Source organism: Theropithecus gelada, chromosome 16, assembly GCF_003255815.1.
Source record: "Theropithecus gelada isolate Dixy chromosome 16, Tgel_1.0, whole genome shotgun sequence".
NCBI lineage: Eukaryota > Metazoa > Chordata > Mammalia > Primates > Cercopithecidae > Theropithecus > Theropithecus gelada.
The window spans coordinates 35,175,812-35,192,734 of record NC_037684.1 but is presented as its reverse complement, the minus strand read 5'-3'; the positions used below and the strand labels follow the sequence as shown (position 1 = coordinate 35,192,734).

The following is a 16,923-nucleotide window of genomic DNA, read 5'->3' as shown; positions in this document are numbered from 1 at the left end:
GTTCACTCTCTGCAGGTTGTTGCCTACACTTTGAATCTTTGCCAGGCTGTTTTCCTGTGGTTGGACAGTTTCTAATTTCTTTTCAAATATTTGGCGTTTAAATTTGTTACCTAGAAGGCTGGTCTGCATAAGCATGGCAGTTTTTTCTTCCCTTTTAACTTCATCGATTTTTTCCTGTATTTCTGCATCTAACATATTTTCCAGCAAGTATAGCTTTCTCAATTTATTTTCATAAATTTCATAAGTTGGGTTGTCAGATGCAGGTTGAAGAGAGGGGCTCTTTATATTGTTTTTCAAAATACCCAGGGGCCTATCTCCATCTTGCACATTTGAAGAAAGCTGTTTAATGAACGGTGACAACATTGATTTCACATCTAGATTCACCGCTGAGAAATACGGCAAGATGTAACTTAGTGCACTGATAACTTCATTCTCATCATTGGTGTCTAGCTGCTCACTCCCAAAGCCTGACAAGTTGATGTCACTGCTGTCTGAGGGCGCCTCCGGCTCAATAGTCAGCTCAGTGCTCGTGTGCTTCCACCGGGCTTGTAACACCTTCATGAATGCTCCTGTTGGATTCCCTACAGACAGTTCTTCAGCTGTGAAAAAAGAAGAGACTGCTTTGATCATGAAAGATGACGGGACGGCATGCATCAGTCCACAGCTGTACACCCCAGTCACACAGAGTAGGAGTCAGCAAACATTCGAGTGCCATTCAGAGAGGAGAAACACACACCCAATCCTAAACCTATGAAATGGCAACAACAAAAGGAGAAAAGACATCTTTTGAAAACATGGCCACCTACTTGGAACATTCCATAGTGTGACATAGAGTAACTCTGCTTAGGATTATTCCATTGATCCCCAGGGGCCAGTTGCCCTGTGCTCAGTCAAAGCCCAAGGTGGAAGACAACTGCTTCCCTGATGAGCTGGCCTCTCTGCAGACTGCTCTGTACGCTGTGCTGTCCTGCCTCATATGCAGAGAGAGTAAAGGCTCCCTCTCTCCTCGTGCTCAGTGTGCCCGTGTTCTTGCTACCATCACAGCTGAATGCAGTGAAAGGCGGTCCTCTGAGAGGAGCAGGGTGGAGATGCTAAAGCGGAGGATCCCTCCCATTGCTGATAGATCCTCATCTGGCACGTGCTCCACCCACCCACCCCATTCTCTGCTCCCACATATCGCAGCCCCATCACAGAAGACGTGGCATGGAAAAAACACTGTGTCCACCCTAGTTCTTAAATTTGGGCAGGGATTCAGGGGGTAGGTTAGGAGTTTTTTTAATTTGCCAGATTATATGCCTATGTTGTTGAATGTACAATGAATCTATGGTATGACAGCAGTTTCTGGATAAACATTATTTGAGGTCCTATAATGCAGAAGGGAAAAAGAAACTGTTATCAGATGCCTACTTTGATTTCATTTCATCTCTAATATTCTGGATGGGGAACCATCCAAAGCTTCTGACTGCATGAAGGTCAAGTGTGCCCGTATGCAGCTGGCTTTCTTTTCCAGAATTAAAAGTATTTTGGGTGGTGACGGTCAGAGGAAGACGATTGTGAGAAAGGAGAAACATGGGCTTGAGGAGAACCCAGAATTGGGGGGAGAACCCAGAATTGGGGACAGAAGACCTGGCACAAGGCTATAGCACTCAGCACCTCTTATCTTGTTTTTCCTCATCTGTAAAAGGAGATTACCAATGCTTTTCTGCCCACCTCTTCAGGAGAAGGGAATAATATAATTGTTTAAAAAAAAAAAAGTTTTGAAAAATAACACTGACTTTATGTAGCCAAGCATTATTCATCATCCACCTCACATCACTGGTAGGTACCTATATTCAAGCTATCTGGACATGAAAGCAGTCACATTTTAGAAGTCATGTAGTTGGTGCTAATAAACCTAATCTACAGAAACACTCCTGAAAGCACTTGCGCATTTGTTCTGTGAATGGAAAGGTTTGAATTCAGAGCAAGTTCAGCGTTGGATGGTCTAAACATGGAAAAGCCCTCCATTCCATTAGAAGAGCTAGGCAGCAATTTCTGGTTATGGAACCAGAAGCTCTCAGGCTTCAAATAAAATAGCATCACTTGTACTCTTATGAAATTGTAAAAACAAAAAACCAAAACCGGATCTACATCTGTCCTACAAGGCCGAGAGTACTCGAGACCTCATGGATATAAAACCAGCTTACAAACTACATTGCACTATATGAATAAATTGTCACTGGAGGCAAAGCACCAAGCAGACGGCACAGTACCCAGTGTGTGGATGTTACTGTTACTCCCTAGTCTTCCCATTCCTTTGTTTTGGTCCTTTGTGCATATGGAACAGTTCTGTTATTAAATTTTGTAATCATAACTGAGAACCTGACTCTCAGCAAGGGAATAGTTCAGAAATTGAGGGTGTTTAACTCTGAATGAGTAAATAAAAAAGCAATAATATCATAAAATTTTATCATCATTAAACATAAAAAGTTTAAAAACAAATACTTAAAATAATGTAACAATTGATCACCAGGCAATTTGGACTCACAACAACGTATGGTGTTTGTCAGACATGCACTGTTGCAATGCAGCTTGACTGTCTTGCTGACAGCCTCAATGCTGTTTTTAAATTGGCAGAGGCAGCAGGCCATATGGCTAGGTAAGATCCTATAGATGAAAACAGAGAACAAAAAATTAGTGGTAAAGCAGTTACTTGAGTAGGTAAAGGAGGCAGGCCAACACTACCACAGGGGTGGGCAAAAAGGTGTTACTGAAGCCTATGGACTGGACAGTTGGGTAGGAACCAGAAGGCCAATAGGAAGGAGGGCAAGGGTACCCAGCCGAACAGTAACCATGGCAGTGAGTATGGTATGCCTAGAATAAAGGTGGTTGGGATTAGAATTGGGTGACACTGATCAGTAGTTTAATTCAGAAGTATCTCTTCCCAACTCAAAAGTCTCACTTTGGGCTGAAAGTATATAGGAAGGTAGACTTCTAAGAAGAATCTGAGTAAGTCCCCAACTTCTGGAGGCCCTTTCTCAATTCCTGTTGGGAGTGGGAAATACTGTAAATTACTCTGGGCTTTAAAAATAGCTTAGTTTAACCTGGATTGTGGGGTTAAAAAATAACAGAGATAGCATTGGCCAAATCTGGACAATCTGACCATTCAAAAGAATAACAACATTAGAAAGTTACAACATCGTTAATATAAAGAAGAATCCATGAAGGGTGATATTCAAAAAGAAAAAGGGGGAGTTCTTCAATGAAATAATGCCAGCTAGTATATGTAGAAGGAATGACAGAATTTTACAAAGTGTCACTTTGCAACCACCAATCTAATAAAAATTCTTTCAGACAAGGATTATCCTTGATGCACATTTGGGTGAAAAGACATTTGAGAACAGGATCTTCACTGAACTCAAAGTACCAACCCACAGATTATTTATTACCAAGGGGGAAATTAGTATTATTTTTTTTTTTATGAGACAAGGTCTCACTCTTTTGCCCAGGCTAAAATACAGTGGCAAAATTATAACTCATTGAAACCTCAATCCCCCTTGACTTGGGCTCAAGTCATCCTCCAAATTCAGCCCCCTCAGTAGCTGGGAGTATAGGCTTGCACCACCATGCCCAGCTAATTTTTTTTTTTTTTTTTTGTATTTTTAGTAGTGACAGGGTTTCACCATGTTGCTCAGGCTGGTGTAGAACTCCTGGACTCAAGCAATCCTCCCACCTTGGCCTTCCGCAGTGCTAGGATTACAAGTGTGAGCCACTGCACCCAGCAAAATAATTACAATGGAGAGATCTGGAAGATCACCTTAATCAAGTGATCAAATTTAGTATTACAGGCCACCTGTGGTTACGAGGCAGGAAGGATACATATGCAGTATTTTTCCCAAAAATGCTGAACTTGAATCTCATCATGAGGAAACCGACAAATCCAGATAGTGGGACAATTTACAGGACAACGATCTTTGACTCTTAAAAAATGCCAATGTCATGAAAGATCAAAGAAAGTAGAGGAATGTTTTAGATTAAAGGAAACGAAGACATGACATGCAGTGCCTGATCTTCAATTGGATTCTGTACTATTCTTTCATCTTTCTGGCATGTTTGAATTTTTTTCAAAATGTAAATTTGGGCAGAAGAGATAACCAAGACGATTGATTAGTTTATTGTTATGGCTTATTGGGGGCAGTTTCAGAGAGATAAAGACAATCCCTGTAACTGGAGTAAAAGGTCAATCTCAGGGAGTATAGCATGGTCATTAAGAATACAGATTCCACAGCCAGACTGGGCTTAAATCCCAGCTCCGCTAATAATGTGAATTTGGGCAAATTGCTTCATCTCTGTTCCTCGACCTTGTCATTAAAACAGTACCTACCTCTAATGAGTTTTGAGGATTAAATGAATCAATCCCTGAAAAATGCCTGGCACACAGTGAGTGCTCAATAGCAGTTAACTACTATAATTATTATTTGCAGAGGTTGTGGGGGGCCTTTTCTGAGTCCTCCAAAAGGATGGCTTTATTAGGGCCACATTAAGACTGTGGAGACAGAAGAGTGTTTCATGGATACATGAAGCCTATGAGTTGGGGGTACAATGTATATAGAGTTTTAGATTAAAACTGCATCCAATAAGTTGGCCTGACACATCTTTCAAACCTACAGAGGAATAATCACAAGTGACTAGTATTATTCCTTTGGGTCCAGTGGAAGCCTTTGATCTTCATGTGGAATGGACCCAGAACCGTACCCCAGCATTTTATTATACAGCAACCTTAACTCTGACACAAAGGTGTTTCTTTTGTTTGTTTTGAGGCCGGGTCTCGCTCTGTTACACAGGCTGAGTGCAGCGGTGCAATCTCGGCTCACTGCAGCCCCTACCTCCTGTGCTCAAGTGATCCTCCCACCTCAGCCTCCTGAGTAGCTAGAACTACAGGTGTGTGCCACCACGCCTGGCTAATGTTTGTATATTTTGTAGAGATGGGGTTTCACCATGTAGTCCAGGCTGGTCTTGAACTCCTGAGCTCAAGCAACCCTCTCTCCTTGGCCTCCCAAAGTGCTGGGATTACAGGCACGAACCCAGAGGTTTTGTATTATTTTCCTGCCCCCAACTTTTTATTTTAAACATTTTGTTTTTTTCCTTTAAGCCTTAGGATGGCTGGGAAGCCTTTTTGAATGGTATAATGAACACCTGTATAACTTTCATCTAGAATCAACAGTTGCTAATACTTTGCCACATTTGCTTTCCATGTGTGTATCTCTATACATTTTCTGGACAAGCCATTTGAGAGTCAGTTGCAGACATAATGACCCTTCATTAAATACTTCAGTGTGCAGCCCCTAAGAACCAAGGCATTCTCCTACATAACCAGAATACTATCATCACCCAATGGAACTTAATATTATCATTGTCTACTATGTAGCCCATATACACATTTTCACAATGTCCCAGTCATAACATGGCTTAAACAAATTCAGAATCCAGTCAAACATCAGACATTGCACTTAATGTTTATGATTCTTTAGTCTCCTTCAATCTAGAACTGTTCCCAGGAATGTTTTAAGTATATTGACAAACCTTTGAGACTGTAAATGACCTGAGGTGTATGTTATCCTTACTTAAGAATACTTTTTCAATATGCATTAAAGATCATTACACATGAGCCAAGACTCAAATGCACTGGCCTACTTACTTTGTATATCAATGTGTAAACTCCTAAAGACTTCCAATAATGAACTCCCATAAGGGAGTTAGTTCAATGTCTTTATGGCCTCGGTGACAAATGGTTACAGAGAATGAGAGCTTTTTTCCTATCCACTAATGGTCAAGAAAAAAGCAGACAGATCCTCACTGTCTTAGAGAACCAAGTGAGAAAGCTGGTCGATGAAGAGGACTTCATCCAGAGAAGAAGGGATCTAGCTGACAGGAAAGATGCTGCAAGAGGCTGAGGGAAGTGCGGCTAGAGCAGTAAAACAGATCTGACAGCCTGGAGAAGATAAGAAAGTGACCTGACAAAAATGAATGGAGCAGAGTGCTAAATGAAGGGCCCTTTCCATGCTAATCTTGCATACTGCCCTCAACCAGCCTTAGCATAAGAGAGTTTCTATTTAGCTTGCTATATGGTGGGGTGGTGGCACTATTTAAGTTGCAGTAAAATGTGTAACAAACTCACAATAGGGCCCTGCAGGCATACATATATATACACACACACACACACACATATCCTGCAAAGAAGGCCAGGCACGGTGCCCCATGCCTGTAATCTCAGCGCTCTGGGAGGGTGAGGCAGGAAGTTCACTTGATACCAGGAGTTCGAGACCAGCCTGGGCAACAATGAGACCTCGTTTCTACAGAAAAAAAATAAAAACAAAAATAAAATTGCAAAAAAGAAGATACCTCACATCATATATGCAGATTAACTCAAAATGGATCATAGACCTAAATGGATACAATTTCTGGGAGAAGACATAGGAGAAATCTTTTCAACGTTGGATTGACAACAGTTTCTTAAAGATTTCTTAGGTAAGAAACAAAAAATCACAAGCCATTTAAGAAAAAATTGGCAACTTAAAGCTAATCAAAATTAAAAACTTCTGCTCTTCAGAAAACATTTTTATTTTTTACTTTTTTTTTTTGAGACAGAGTCCCACTCTGTCGCACAGGCTGGAGTGCAGTGGTGCAATCTCGGCTCATTGCAACCTCCACCTCCCAGGTTCAAGCACTTCTTGTGCCTCAGCCTCCAGAGTAGCTGGGATTACAAGCGTGGGCCACCACACCTGGCTAATTTGTGTATTTTTAGTAGAGATGGGGTTTCCACACAACTGGAACACTACTCAGCAATAAAAAGAAGTGAACAGCTGTCCCTCGGTGTCTGCAGGGGATTGGCTCCAGGACCCCCTGCAGATACCAAAGTCCACAGATGCTGAAGTCTTTTATATGAAATGACATAATGTTTGTATATAGCCTCAGGTATACTTTAAATACCTAATACAGGGTAAAGGATATGTAAATAATTATACTGTATTTTAACTTCTACTGTTTTTATTGTTGTTTTATGCATTTTATTTTTTCCAAATATTCTCCATTCATGGTTAGTTGAATCCATGGATGAGGAACCTGCAGATATGGAGGGCCAGCTGTAGTGATGAGTGCAACAACGTGGATGGTAGCAGAATCTCAAAACAAATTATGCTGAGCGAGGCCAGGCGAGGTGGATCACATCTGTAATCCTACCACTTTGGGAGGCCGAGGTGGGCGGATCACTTGAGGTCAGGAGTTCGAAACCAGCCTGGCCAACATGGTGAAATCTCGTCTCTACAAAAAATACAAAAATTAGCCGGGCGTGGTGGCATGCGCCTGTAATCCCAGCTACTCGGGAGGCTGAGGCAGGAGAATCACTTGAACCTGGGAGGCGGAGGTTGCAGTGAGCCTAGGTCATGCAGCCTGGGTGACAGAGTGAGACTTTATGTCTCAAAAAAAAAAAAAAAAAAAGCTATGTGAAAGAAGCCAAACACAAGAAGTGACATGCTGTATGATTTCATTTATAAGACATTCTGGAAAAGGCAAAACTACAGGAACAGAAATCAGATTAGTAGTTAATAGGGGCTGATGGTGGCAGGAGGGGACTACAAAGGGACATGGGGGGCCTTTTTGAGGTGTCAGAAATGCTTTATATTGGGAATGTGGTGGTGGTTATTTAACTATACATTTGTCAAAACTCATCAAACTGTACCCTTAAAAAGGGTGAATGTTAGTATATGAAAATTACACCTCAATAAACCTGATATAAGAAAATAATAAAACAAACCTAAAGAACCAACTAAGTGAAAATAAATCTAAGAAGAGAATAACTTACAGTTTTTCCAGTTCAACAGTCATCGTGAGAATGTTCTTAAGTGTTGTAAGTGGAACTTGCGTTTTTCCCATGTCTCTGAAGAAGAAAGTCGAAACATTCATGATATGAACCCCAATAAAAAATTCTGTACTTAAAAAGATATTTCAAGGACATGTGATTACTTCAATTTTGGCTTCTCTATAAAACAAGCCAGCTCAAGAGTTTATTTGCTGTAGAATTCCGGGGAGCTCTTATTAGAGAAATTTAAGTTGATTTGCATCATCAAATTCATGATATTCAAGAGCAGAACTTACACCTTTTTTTTTTAACCATTATCTTCTCATTTTCGTATTGCATTTACCATCTTATTTACTCTTTTCTTCATTTTTACAATAATGAATACCTTTGCCCCTTTGCTTTCTTAGTTAAATAATATTCTTCCATGTGTCTACATGTTACAAATCTATACAGGTTCTTCAACACTGTTCTCTTCCTCTGCTGGCTGTCTTGACCATTACACATCCTCTTTAATTTTTTTCTTTGTCAATAACCCAGTTAAAATTTAAATTATGAAATTTTAGCCTAAATACAAAATACTTAAGTTTGATGAAAAATTTAAAAAGCATAAATCATCTCATGACTCATGAGAGTACTATAGTACTTACAGATATTTTAATGCTGGCAATTTAAAGAGATACGGATCTTCAACAGTTGTCAGAGGATTGCGATTGAGAATTCTGAAAAATGGAATGGAATTAACCTGAATTTTCAGTATATGAAACTGCAACTAAAATTTATATTCATTTTTTGGTACAGAACTTGTAGGTAAAAAAGAAAAAAATGTTTTCTGTTTTTACCTAATCAATCACCATTAGACTCCCTAAACCACTATTCCTCTGGGAATTACCCAGGTCTCTAGAAGATAAAGTAGAGGAGAGAACAAGGGGAAGAACTACCTGGGAAAAAAAGTGGATAGCAAAGAAAAAATATGCCACAGAACTTTTCAGGTCAAAAACCCTACAAGTGACTATGTTGGTAGGAAGTGCTGACTGTGTAGCAAACACTATTTCTAGCGTCCTCCATAATTCAAGTTGCTCATCACAATTCAAGTGTTTTTTGTTTTTTGTTTTTTGTATTTTTTTGTTTGAGATGGAGTCTCGCTCTTGTTGCCCAGGCTGGAGTGCAATGGCTCAATCTCGGCTCACTGCAACCTCCACCTGCCAGGTTCAACTGATTCTCCTGTCCTGCCTCAGCCTTCCAAGTAGCTGGGATTACAGGCACCCACCATCACGCCCAGTTAATTTTTGTATTTTTAATAGAGACAGGGTTTCACCATGTTGGCCAGGCTGGTTCTGAACTCCTGACCTCAGGTGATCTACCTGCCTCAGCCTCCCAAACTTGTTAGGATTACAGGCATGAGCCACTGCAGCTAGCTGCTTGTCTTTTATCTTTATAAAGCTTTTAAAATTTATGATTTAATTTGCACAGTTAAAAAAAAATAGGACCAATTACTTTGCTTTATAGCCAAAGAAAAAGGAATAAATCCAACAGGAGGAACTGGTCAAAACCATTCTCCCACTTTCTTCTTGTATGATATCACAGCCTTTCTTACATTGCGTGTAATCACCTGTCCACCTGTCAGTCTCCTGGACTAGGAGCTCCTTGAGGGTAGAGACCACATTTTTTTTTTCTTTTTGAGACGGAGTCTCACTGTGTCACCCAGGTTAGAGTGCAGTGGCACAATCTCGGCTCACTGCAGTCTCCGCCTCCTGGGTTCAAGCAATTCTCCTGCCTCAGCCTCCCGAGTAGCTGGGATTACAGGTGCCCGCCACCATGCCCTGTCTTCCCTGTGCCTGGCATGATGTCTGAAATGTATTAGGCATTTAACAAATGTTTATTGAATAAACAAATGGCATTTTGTTTATATGTCAATAAAATGAATAAATTGGTTTTGATGCAAATTTTTATTCCAAAATGTTGGAATCCATTTTCTTTTTAATCCTTTAGCGAACAAGAAAAAGAAAAGAAACATGAAGAAATAAAAGAAAATCTGCTTTTAGGTTAACCAAAGAATCATCATTGTACTTCTGCAGAAATTATACAAATAATAATTATCATAGTATCTACTGGTTTGCAACGTATTTGTGATTAGAATTTCACCTTTAATCCTCACAACAACCTTATGTGGTAGATATTATTGCCCTATTTTATTTTTTTATTTTTTTATTATTGCCCTATTTTTAAATGAGGAAACTGGGGCACAGAGAGGTTATATACCTTGTCCTAGGTCACTAAGCTATTAAACAGTAAAGCTGTAATTTGAACTCATGTGTTTAATCTGTATGAAGAAAAAGGGTTTAATTTAACCTTACTTTTTTTTTTAATTTTTATTTTTGTTCATTCTTTTTCTTTTTCCTTCTTTCCTTCCCTACCCCTTCCTTCTTTCTATTTTATTCCTTTCCTTTCTCCTCTCCCCTCCCCTCCCTTCCCCTCCCCTTCCCTCCCCTCCCCTTCCCTCCCCTCCCCTTCCCTCCCCACCCCAACAGGGTCTCGCTGCATTGACCAGGCTGGAGTGCAGTGGCGTGATCTTTGCTCACTGCAACCTCTGCTTCCCAAGCTCAGGTAATCCTCCTTCCTCAGTCTCCCATGTAGCTGGACTATAGGCACGCACCACCACGCCTGGCTAATTTTTGTGTTTTTAGTAGAGATGGGAGTTTCACCATGTTGGCCAGGCTGGTCTTGAACTCCTGAGCTCAAGTGATCTGCCTGCCTTGGCCTCCCAAAGCCAGCCTTAATGTTGAGAAGACTAAATACAGAAATGCCTTTCAACCTTCTTCTACTCCTCTGGGAGGGCCTCTATGAGAATTACAATTTCTCATTAGCAGTTCACGGCCACGCTTGCCTGTAGTTCCAGCTGTTTGGGAGGCTGAGGCAGGAGAACTGCTTGAACCCAGGAGGCGGAGGTTGCAGTGAGCCGAGATCAAGCCACTGCACTCCAGCCTGGGTGATAGAGCAAAATAAAGAGGATTACAGCTTCTCTTTTTATGTCTTTCCCCTAATCATTTCCCATGATTAAATACTTATTTAGTCTATGGTCAATTAGACTTTTTTTTTAAGGGACACATTCTCAGTCATTGTGTTGCCCAGGCTGTAGAGCAGTGGCTATTCACAGGCACGATCCCACTAGTGATCAGCATGGGAGTTCCGACCTGCTCCATTCCTGAACGGGGCTGGTACACCCCTTTTTAGACAACCCGGTGGTCTCCTGTTCCCGGGAGGTCACCATACTGATGCTGAACTTAGTGAGGACACCCAATCAGCATAGCATGCTACAGCCCAGAATTCCTGGACTCAAAGGATCCTTCTTCCTTTGCCTCCCGAGCGTCTGGGAATACAGGCATGTGCCTGGTGAGCCTTTAGAGATTTAAAACCATGCTGTAAGTGACATCAGTGAAAATGGTGGAATAAAGACATCCAAAAATTCGTCCTTTCATAAAAACAACCACTACCAAAAAAATTGTACAAAAATAAACTTGACCAGAATAAACTTTTTCAGAACTCTAGAAATTTAACCAAAGTCTTGCAGTGACCCCAGGAGCATTTATTCAAGAAAAATGTCTGTAAGAAAAGTGAGATTTGGCCGGGCGCGGTGGCTCAAGCCTGTAATCCCAGCACTTTGGGAGGCCGAGACGGGCGAATCACGAGGTCAGGAGATCAAGACCATCCTGGCGAACACGGTGAAACCCCGTCTCTACTAAAAATACAAAAAACTAGCCGGGCGAGGTGGCGGGCGCCTGTAGTCCCAGCTACTCGGGAGGCTGAGGCAGGAGAATGGCGTAAACCCAGGAGGCGGAGCTTGCAATGAGCTGAGATCCGGCCACTGCACTCCAGCCTGGGCGGCAGAGCGAGACTCCGTCTCAAAAAAAAAAAAAAAGAAAAGTGAGATTTGTGTTAACTTGCCTTAGACCATTCCTCACTCTCTAGCTCAGTAGTCGCCTTGAAAAACAGCCCACATCCCCAACCAGAGGGAGCAGAATGGAACTGGAGCTGCTTCAAAGCCTTATTCTCAGTTAACTGTCATGATGTCATTTGTCTGGTGGTTCCCTGGAAGACCTCATTTGAAAGATTTGTCTTTATTTGACCAGAATAAAAGATGTCTAGTGCTAAAGCCTCTCCATAGAGGGTGTTTTTGGAAAACAATTACAGTGTCTTAACATGGCAACTATATTAGGCAACGAATAACAGTTTGGGGGAAAAAAGCCTAATCAAAAAGCTTAATAGGAAGAGCTGAGGAAAGATGTCCATGGGAATTTTGAACCAGTCTGATATATCCTTGGGAAACTAGAAGTCCATAAGACGTATTCCTGGCAATTTGGAATGTCGTGCACATGCATAGGGCGGGCTGTCAGCATGGTCAGGAAAGACCTACTAAGTTCTTTCTACTACTTGTGACCTACTACTAAATTCACAAACTCTCACCCCTGGCTGATCTTGAGGTTCTGCACAAGCAAGAAGTGAAAGCTAAGGCATGGCTGTAAATGAGTGCTGAAGGTATGCCCCAACATGTACACAGAGCCCCTTGGCAAAAACTACACTTACCAGTTTCAAGAATTTAAGTAAATCTCCATTTAATTATTAGCTGATCGGTAAGCTAACCAAGGAGAGACTTCAGTGGGCACACATGATATATAACGCAAGACTTTACCGAAGAAGTTCAGAAAAGTCACTAAATAAATAGCAACTACTAGCACAAGCAGCAGTAACACCAAACCCTGGGAGCATGGATCTGATTTTCAGAATTGCTACATTATATTATTTAAAATACTCAATTTTCAACAAAAATTTATGAAAGATGCAAGAAAACAAAGTATGGTCCATACACGTGGTGGGGGCGAGAAATAAGCAGAAATTGTTCCTGAGAAAGACCAGATGTTAGACTTACTAGACAAAAAAAAATTTTTTTTTTTGTAGAAGTGGGGACTTGCTAAGTTGCCCAGGCTGGTCTTGCACTCCTGGCCTCAACCTCAGCCTCCCAAAGTGCTGGGATTATAGGCACAAGCCACCACGCCTTCCCTAGAGAAAGATTTAATTCAGCTATTTAAAATATGTTCAAAGAGATAAACCATTCAGTTCTGTAGACGAGAGAACTAAAGCAAGTATGAAAGCAATGTCTCATCAAATAGAGAATATCAATAAAGAGATAGAAACCATAAAAAGAAGCCAAATAGAAATTCTAGAGTTGGAAAGTATGGTAACTGAGATGGAAAAATTACCAGAGGTTCTCAATGGCACGTTACAGCAGGCAGAAGAAAGAATTGGGAACTTGAAGGTCAATTTAGATTATTTACTCTGAGGAACAGAAACAAAAATGAATGAAAGTGAATGGAATCTCAGAGACCTGTTTGTGGAACACAGCATCAAGCTAACTAACATATACATAATGAGAGTCCCAGAAGGAGAAGAAGAACAGAAAAAAGGAGAAAGAACATTTGAAGAAATAATGGCCCCAAAGTTCCCAAACGTGATGAAAAACAATCTGCATATTCAAGAAGCTCAAGGAACTACAAGTAGGAAGAACTCAGGGATCCAATCTTAACATACTATAATCAAACTGACAGAAGCCAAAGACAGAATATCTTGAAAGCAGCAAGAGAAAAGCAACTCGTCATATACAAGGGATCCTCAATAAGATTAATAGCTGATTTCTCTTCAAAAACAATGGAGGTGCTGGGCATGGTTGCTCACACCTGTAATCCCAGTACTTTGGGAGGCTGAAGGCTCAAGAATTGCTTGAAGCCAGGAGTTGGATACAGCACGGGCAATGTAGTAAAATCCTGTCTCTACAAAAAATTTTTAAAAAGCTGGCCATGGTGGCACATGCCTGTAGTCCCAGCTACCCAGAAGGCTAAGGTGACAGGATTGCTTGAGCCTGGGAGGTGGAAGCTGCAATGCGGTGAGTGGGTGCACCACTGCACTCCAGCCTGGGTAACAGAGGAAGACCCTGTCTGAAAACAAAACAAAACAACCACACACAACAGTGAAGGCCAAAAGGCAATGACATGGCATATTCAAAGTGCTGAAGAAACTGTCAACCAATAATTCTATACCCGGCAAAACTACCTTTGAAATAAAAGAGAAATTAAGATATTCTAGATAAATAAAAACTGGCAGACTTTGATGCTAAAAGACCTGCCCTATAAGAAGTACTAATGTGAATCTGCACAAAGAAATAAAAAGCACTGGCCAGGTGCAGTGGCTCAGCCTGTAATCCCAACACTTTGGGAGGCTGAGGCTGGAGGATCACTTGAGGTCGAGTTTGAGACCAGCCTGGGAAACACGGTGAAACCCTGTCTCTACTAAAAATACAAAAATTAGCCAGGCATGGTGGTGTGTGCCTGCAGTCCCAGCTACTCAAGAGACTGAGGCACTAGCATTGCTTGAATCTGGGAGGCAGAGGTTGCAGCGGGTCAAGACTGTGCCACTGCACTCCAGCCTGGGCCACAGAGCGAGACTCTGTCCCAAAATAAAGAAAAACACTAAGAAAAAGACACTTACACAATGCAATAATTATAAATCTAGTTGATGAATATAAAGAATATAAAGATGTAATGTGTGACAATAACAGGATAAAGGAGGGGGTGAGAGTGGAGCCTTAGAGAAGCAAAGTTTTTATATACTATTGAAACAAAGTTGGTATGAATCTGAACTACAATGTTATAAAATTAAGATGTAGCTGAGACCACAGGTGCGCACCACCACACTCGGCTAATTGTAAAAAAAATTTTAGAGATAGGGTCTCACTATGTTGCCCAGGCTGGTCTCAAACTCCTGGCCTCAAGCAATCCTCCTTCCTTGGCCTATCAAAGTACTGGGATTATAGGTACGCACCACTGCATCTGGCCACAAACATTTTGTTTTTTTATTTTGCATTTTTCAAGACAGGGTTTCACTCTGTTTCCCAGGCTGGAGTGCAGTGGCACAATCATGGCTCACTGCAGTCCCGACCTCACGGCCTCAAGTGATCCTCCTGCCTTAGCCACCTGAGTAGCTGTGACTACAGGCGTGTGCCACCACGCTCAGCTAATTTTTAAATTTTTCTGTAAAGATGAGGTCTCAGTATGTTGCCCTGGCTGGCCTTGAACTCCTGGGCTGAAGCAATCCTCCCACCACAGCCTCCCAAAGTGCTAGGATGACAGGCGTGAGCCACTGCACTGCACAAATACAGAACACCAAATTATGAAAATTAGGAATGAAAGAGGGAACATTACTATTGTTCTTAGAGACATAACGAGGATTATATGAATAAAAAGGATTGTGTATATAAAGAATATATGCTAATCATTAGATAACCTGGATGAAACAGACACATTACCATAAAGATATAAACTACTGAAACTGACTTGAGAAAAAACAGAAAATCTGAATAGACAGACCTACGTCAAGTAAAAAGATTGAGGTAGTAATCATAAAACCTTCCACAAAGAAAAGCTGAAGACCAGCAGGCAGCTTCACTGGTGAATCTACCAAATACTTAAAGAAGAATTAACACGGATCCTTCATAAAGTCTTTCAAAATATAGATGAGGAGAGAACATTTCCTAACTTATTCTATGAGGGTGATAGTACCCTGGTATCCAAATTAAACACATCATACACAAAAAATTACAGACCAGTATTTCTCACGAATGCAGATGGAAAACTGCTTAACAAAATCTGGCAAAACAAATTCAACAGAGCATTCTGTAAACATGGATCAGATAATAATAGCGCGATTCTCCAAATTGAGCTATGGTTTCACTACAATTTTTTTTTAAGTAAAAGTTTTCATTTATTGGCCGGGCACGGTGGTTCATGCCTGTAATCCCAGCACTTTGGGAGGCTGAAGCAGGCAGATGATCTGAGGTCAGGAGTTCGAGACCAGCCTGATCAACATGCTGAAACCCCGTCTCCATTGGAGTCTCACTGTTGCCCAGGCTTGAGTGCAGTGGTGTGACTTGGGCTCACTGCAACCTCCGCCTCCCGGGTTCAAGTGATTCTCCTGCCTCAGCCTCCCAAGTAGCTGGGATTACAGGCGCCCGCCACCAAGCCCTGCTTATTTTTGTACTTTTAGTATACACGCATTTCACCGTGTTGGCCAGGCTGGTCTCTAACTCCCGACCTCAGGCCATCCGCCTGCCTCAGCCCCTCAAAGTGCTGGTATTACAGGCATGAACCACTGCACCCTGCTAACACATCCTCTTTCTAAAAAGCTGCATATATTGCAAAGTATTGGAACAGGAATAACATAGCATTTAGGTTGGGCATTTAGGTTGATTACGTGTCTGCTATTGTCAGCACAATTCTTATCAAAATCCCAGCTGGCTTCTTTCCAGAAAGTGACAAGCTAGTTCTAAAATTCTATGGCAATTTAAGGCACCCAAAATAGCAAAATAATCTTGCAAAATAACAAAGTGGGAAGACTCAAATGTCCCAATTTCAAAACCCAAATCAAATCTACAGCAATCACAGTGTGATACTGGAATGTGGACAGACAAATAAATCAACAGAATAGAATTGACAACCCAGAAATAAACCCTCGTATTTATGGCAAATTGATTTTTGACAACGGTGCTAAAACAGTTCAGTGTGGAAATAATGGTTTTTGTTTTTTTTAAATGGTGGTGGAACTGAATATCTTTGTGCAAAATAATGAAGGTGGAACCCCTACACCTCACACGATTATAAAAATTAATGCAAAATACATCAAATACCTAAATGTAAGAGCCAAAATGATAAGACTCTTAGAAGAAAACATGGGAGTAAATCTCGTGACCTTAAATTAGACAAGAGTTTTTTTCTTCTCCAAACTGGATTTTTTTCTTTTAAATCAATTTTTGTCTTTTGAATTTAATGAACTATTACTAGCTGAAGGCAGCCTGACATGGTGAAAGGAATGTCAGACTAATGAAAGGTACACAGCCTGATTTAAAACCAAACCCTGAACCTTCTTAAAGAATAAGACATTTTATACACAAACATGACACCAAAAGTACAAACAACCAAAGAAAAATAGATAAATTAGATTTTATGAAAATTAAAACCTTTTGTGCATCAAAGGACACTGTC

The 16,923-nt window shown here is 41.0% G+C and overlaps 1 protein-coding gene across 1 annotated transcript in view; it reads right to left on the bottom strand.

The window, feature by feature from the left end:
- LOC112610129 (leucine-rich repeat-containing protein 37A3-like) overlaps positions 1-16,923 on the bottom strand; it is a 135,485-nt gene that overhangs the window by 101,195 nt on the left and 17,367 nt on the right. The window contains exons 7-10 of the mRNA XM_025363470.1: positions 8,485-8,556; positions 7,841-7,915; positions 2,528-2,646; positions 7-599 (exon numbers count right to left, since the gene is read on the bottom strand). Of these exons, the coding sequence (XP_025219255.1) occupies positions 7-599; positions 2,528-2,646; positions 7,841-7,915; positions 8,485-8,556 (859 nt within the window). The remainder of the gene's footprint in view (positions 1-6; positions 600-2,527; positions 2,647-7,840; positions 7,916-8,484; positions 8,557-16,923) is intronic.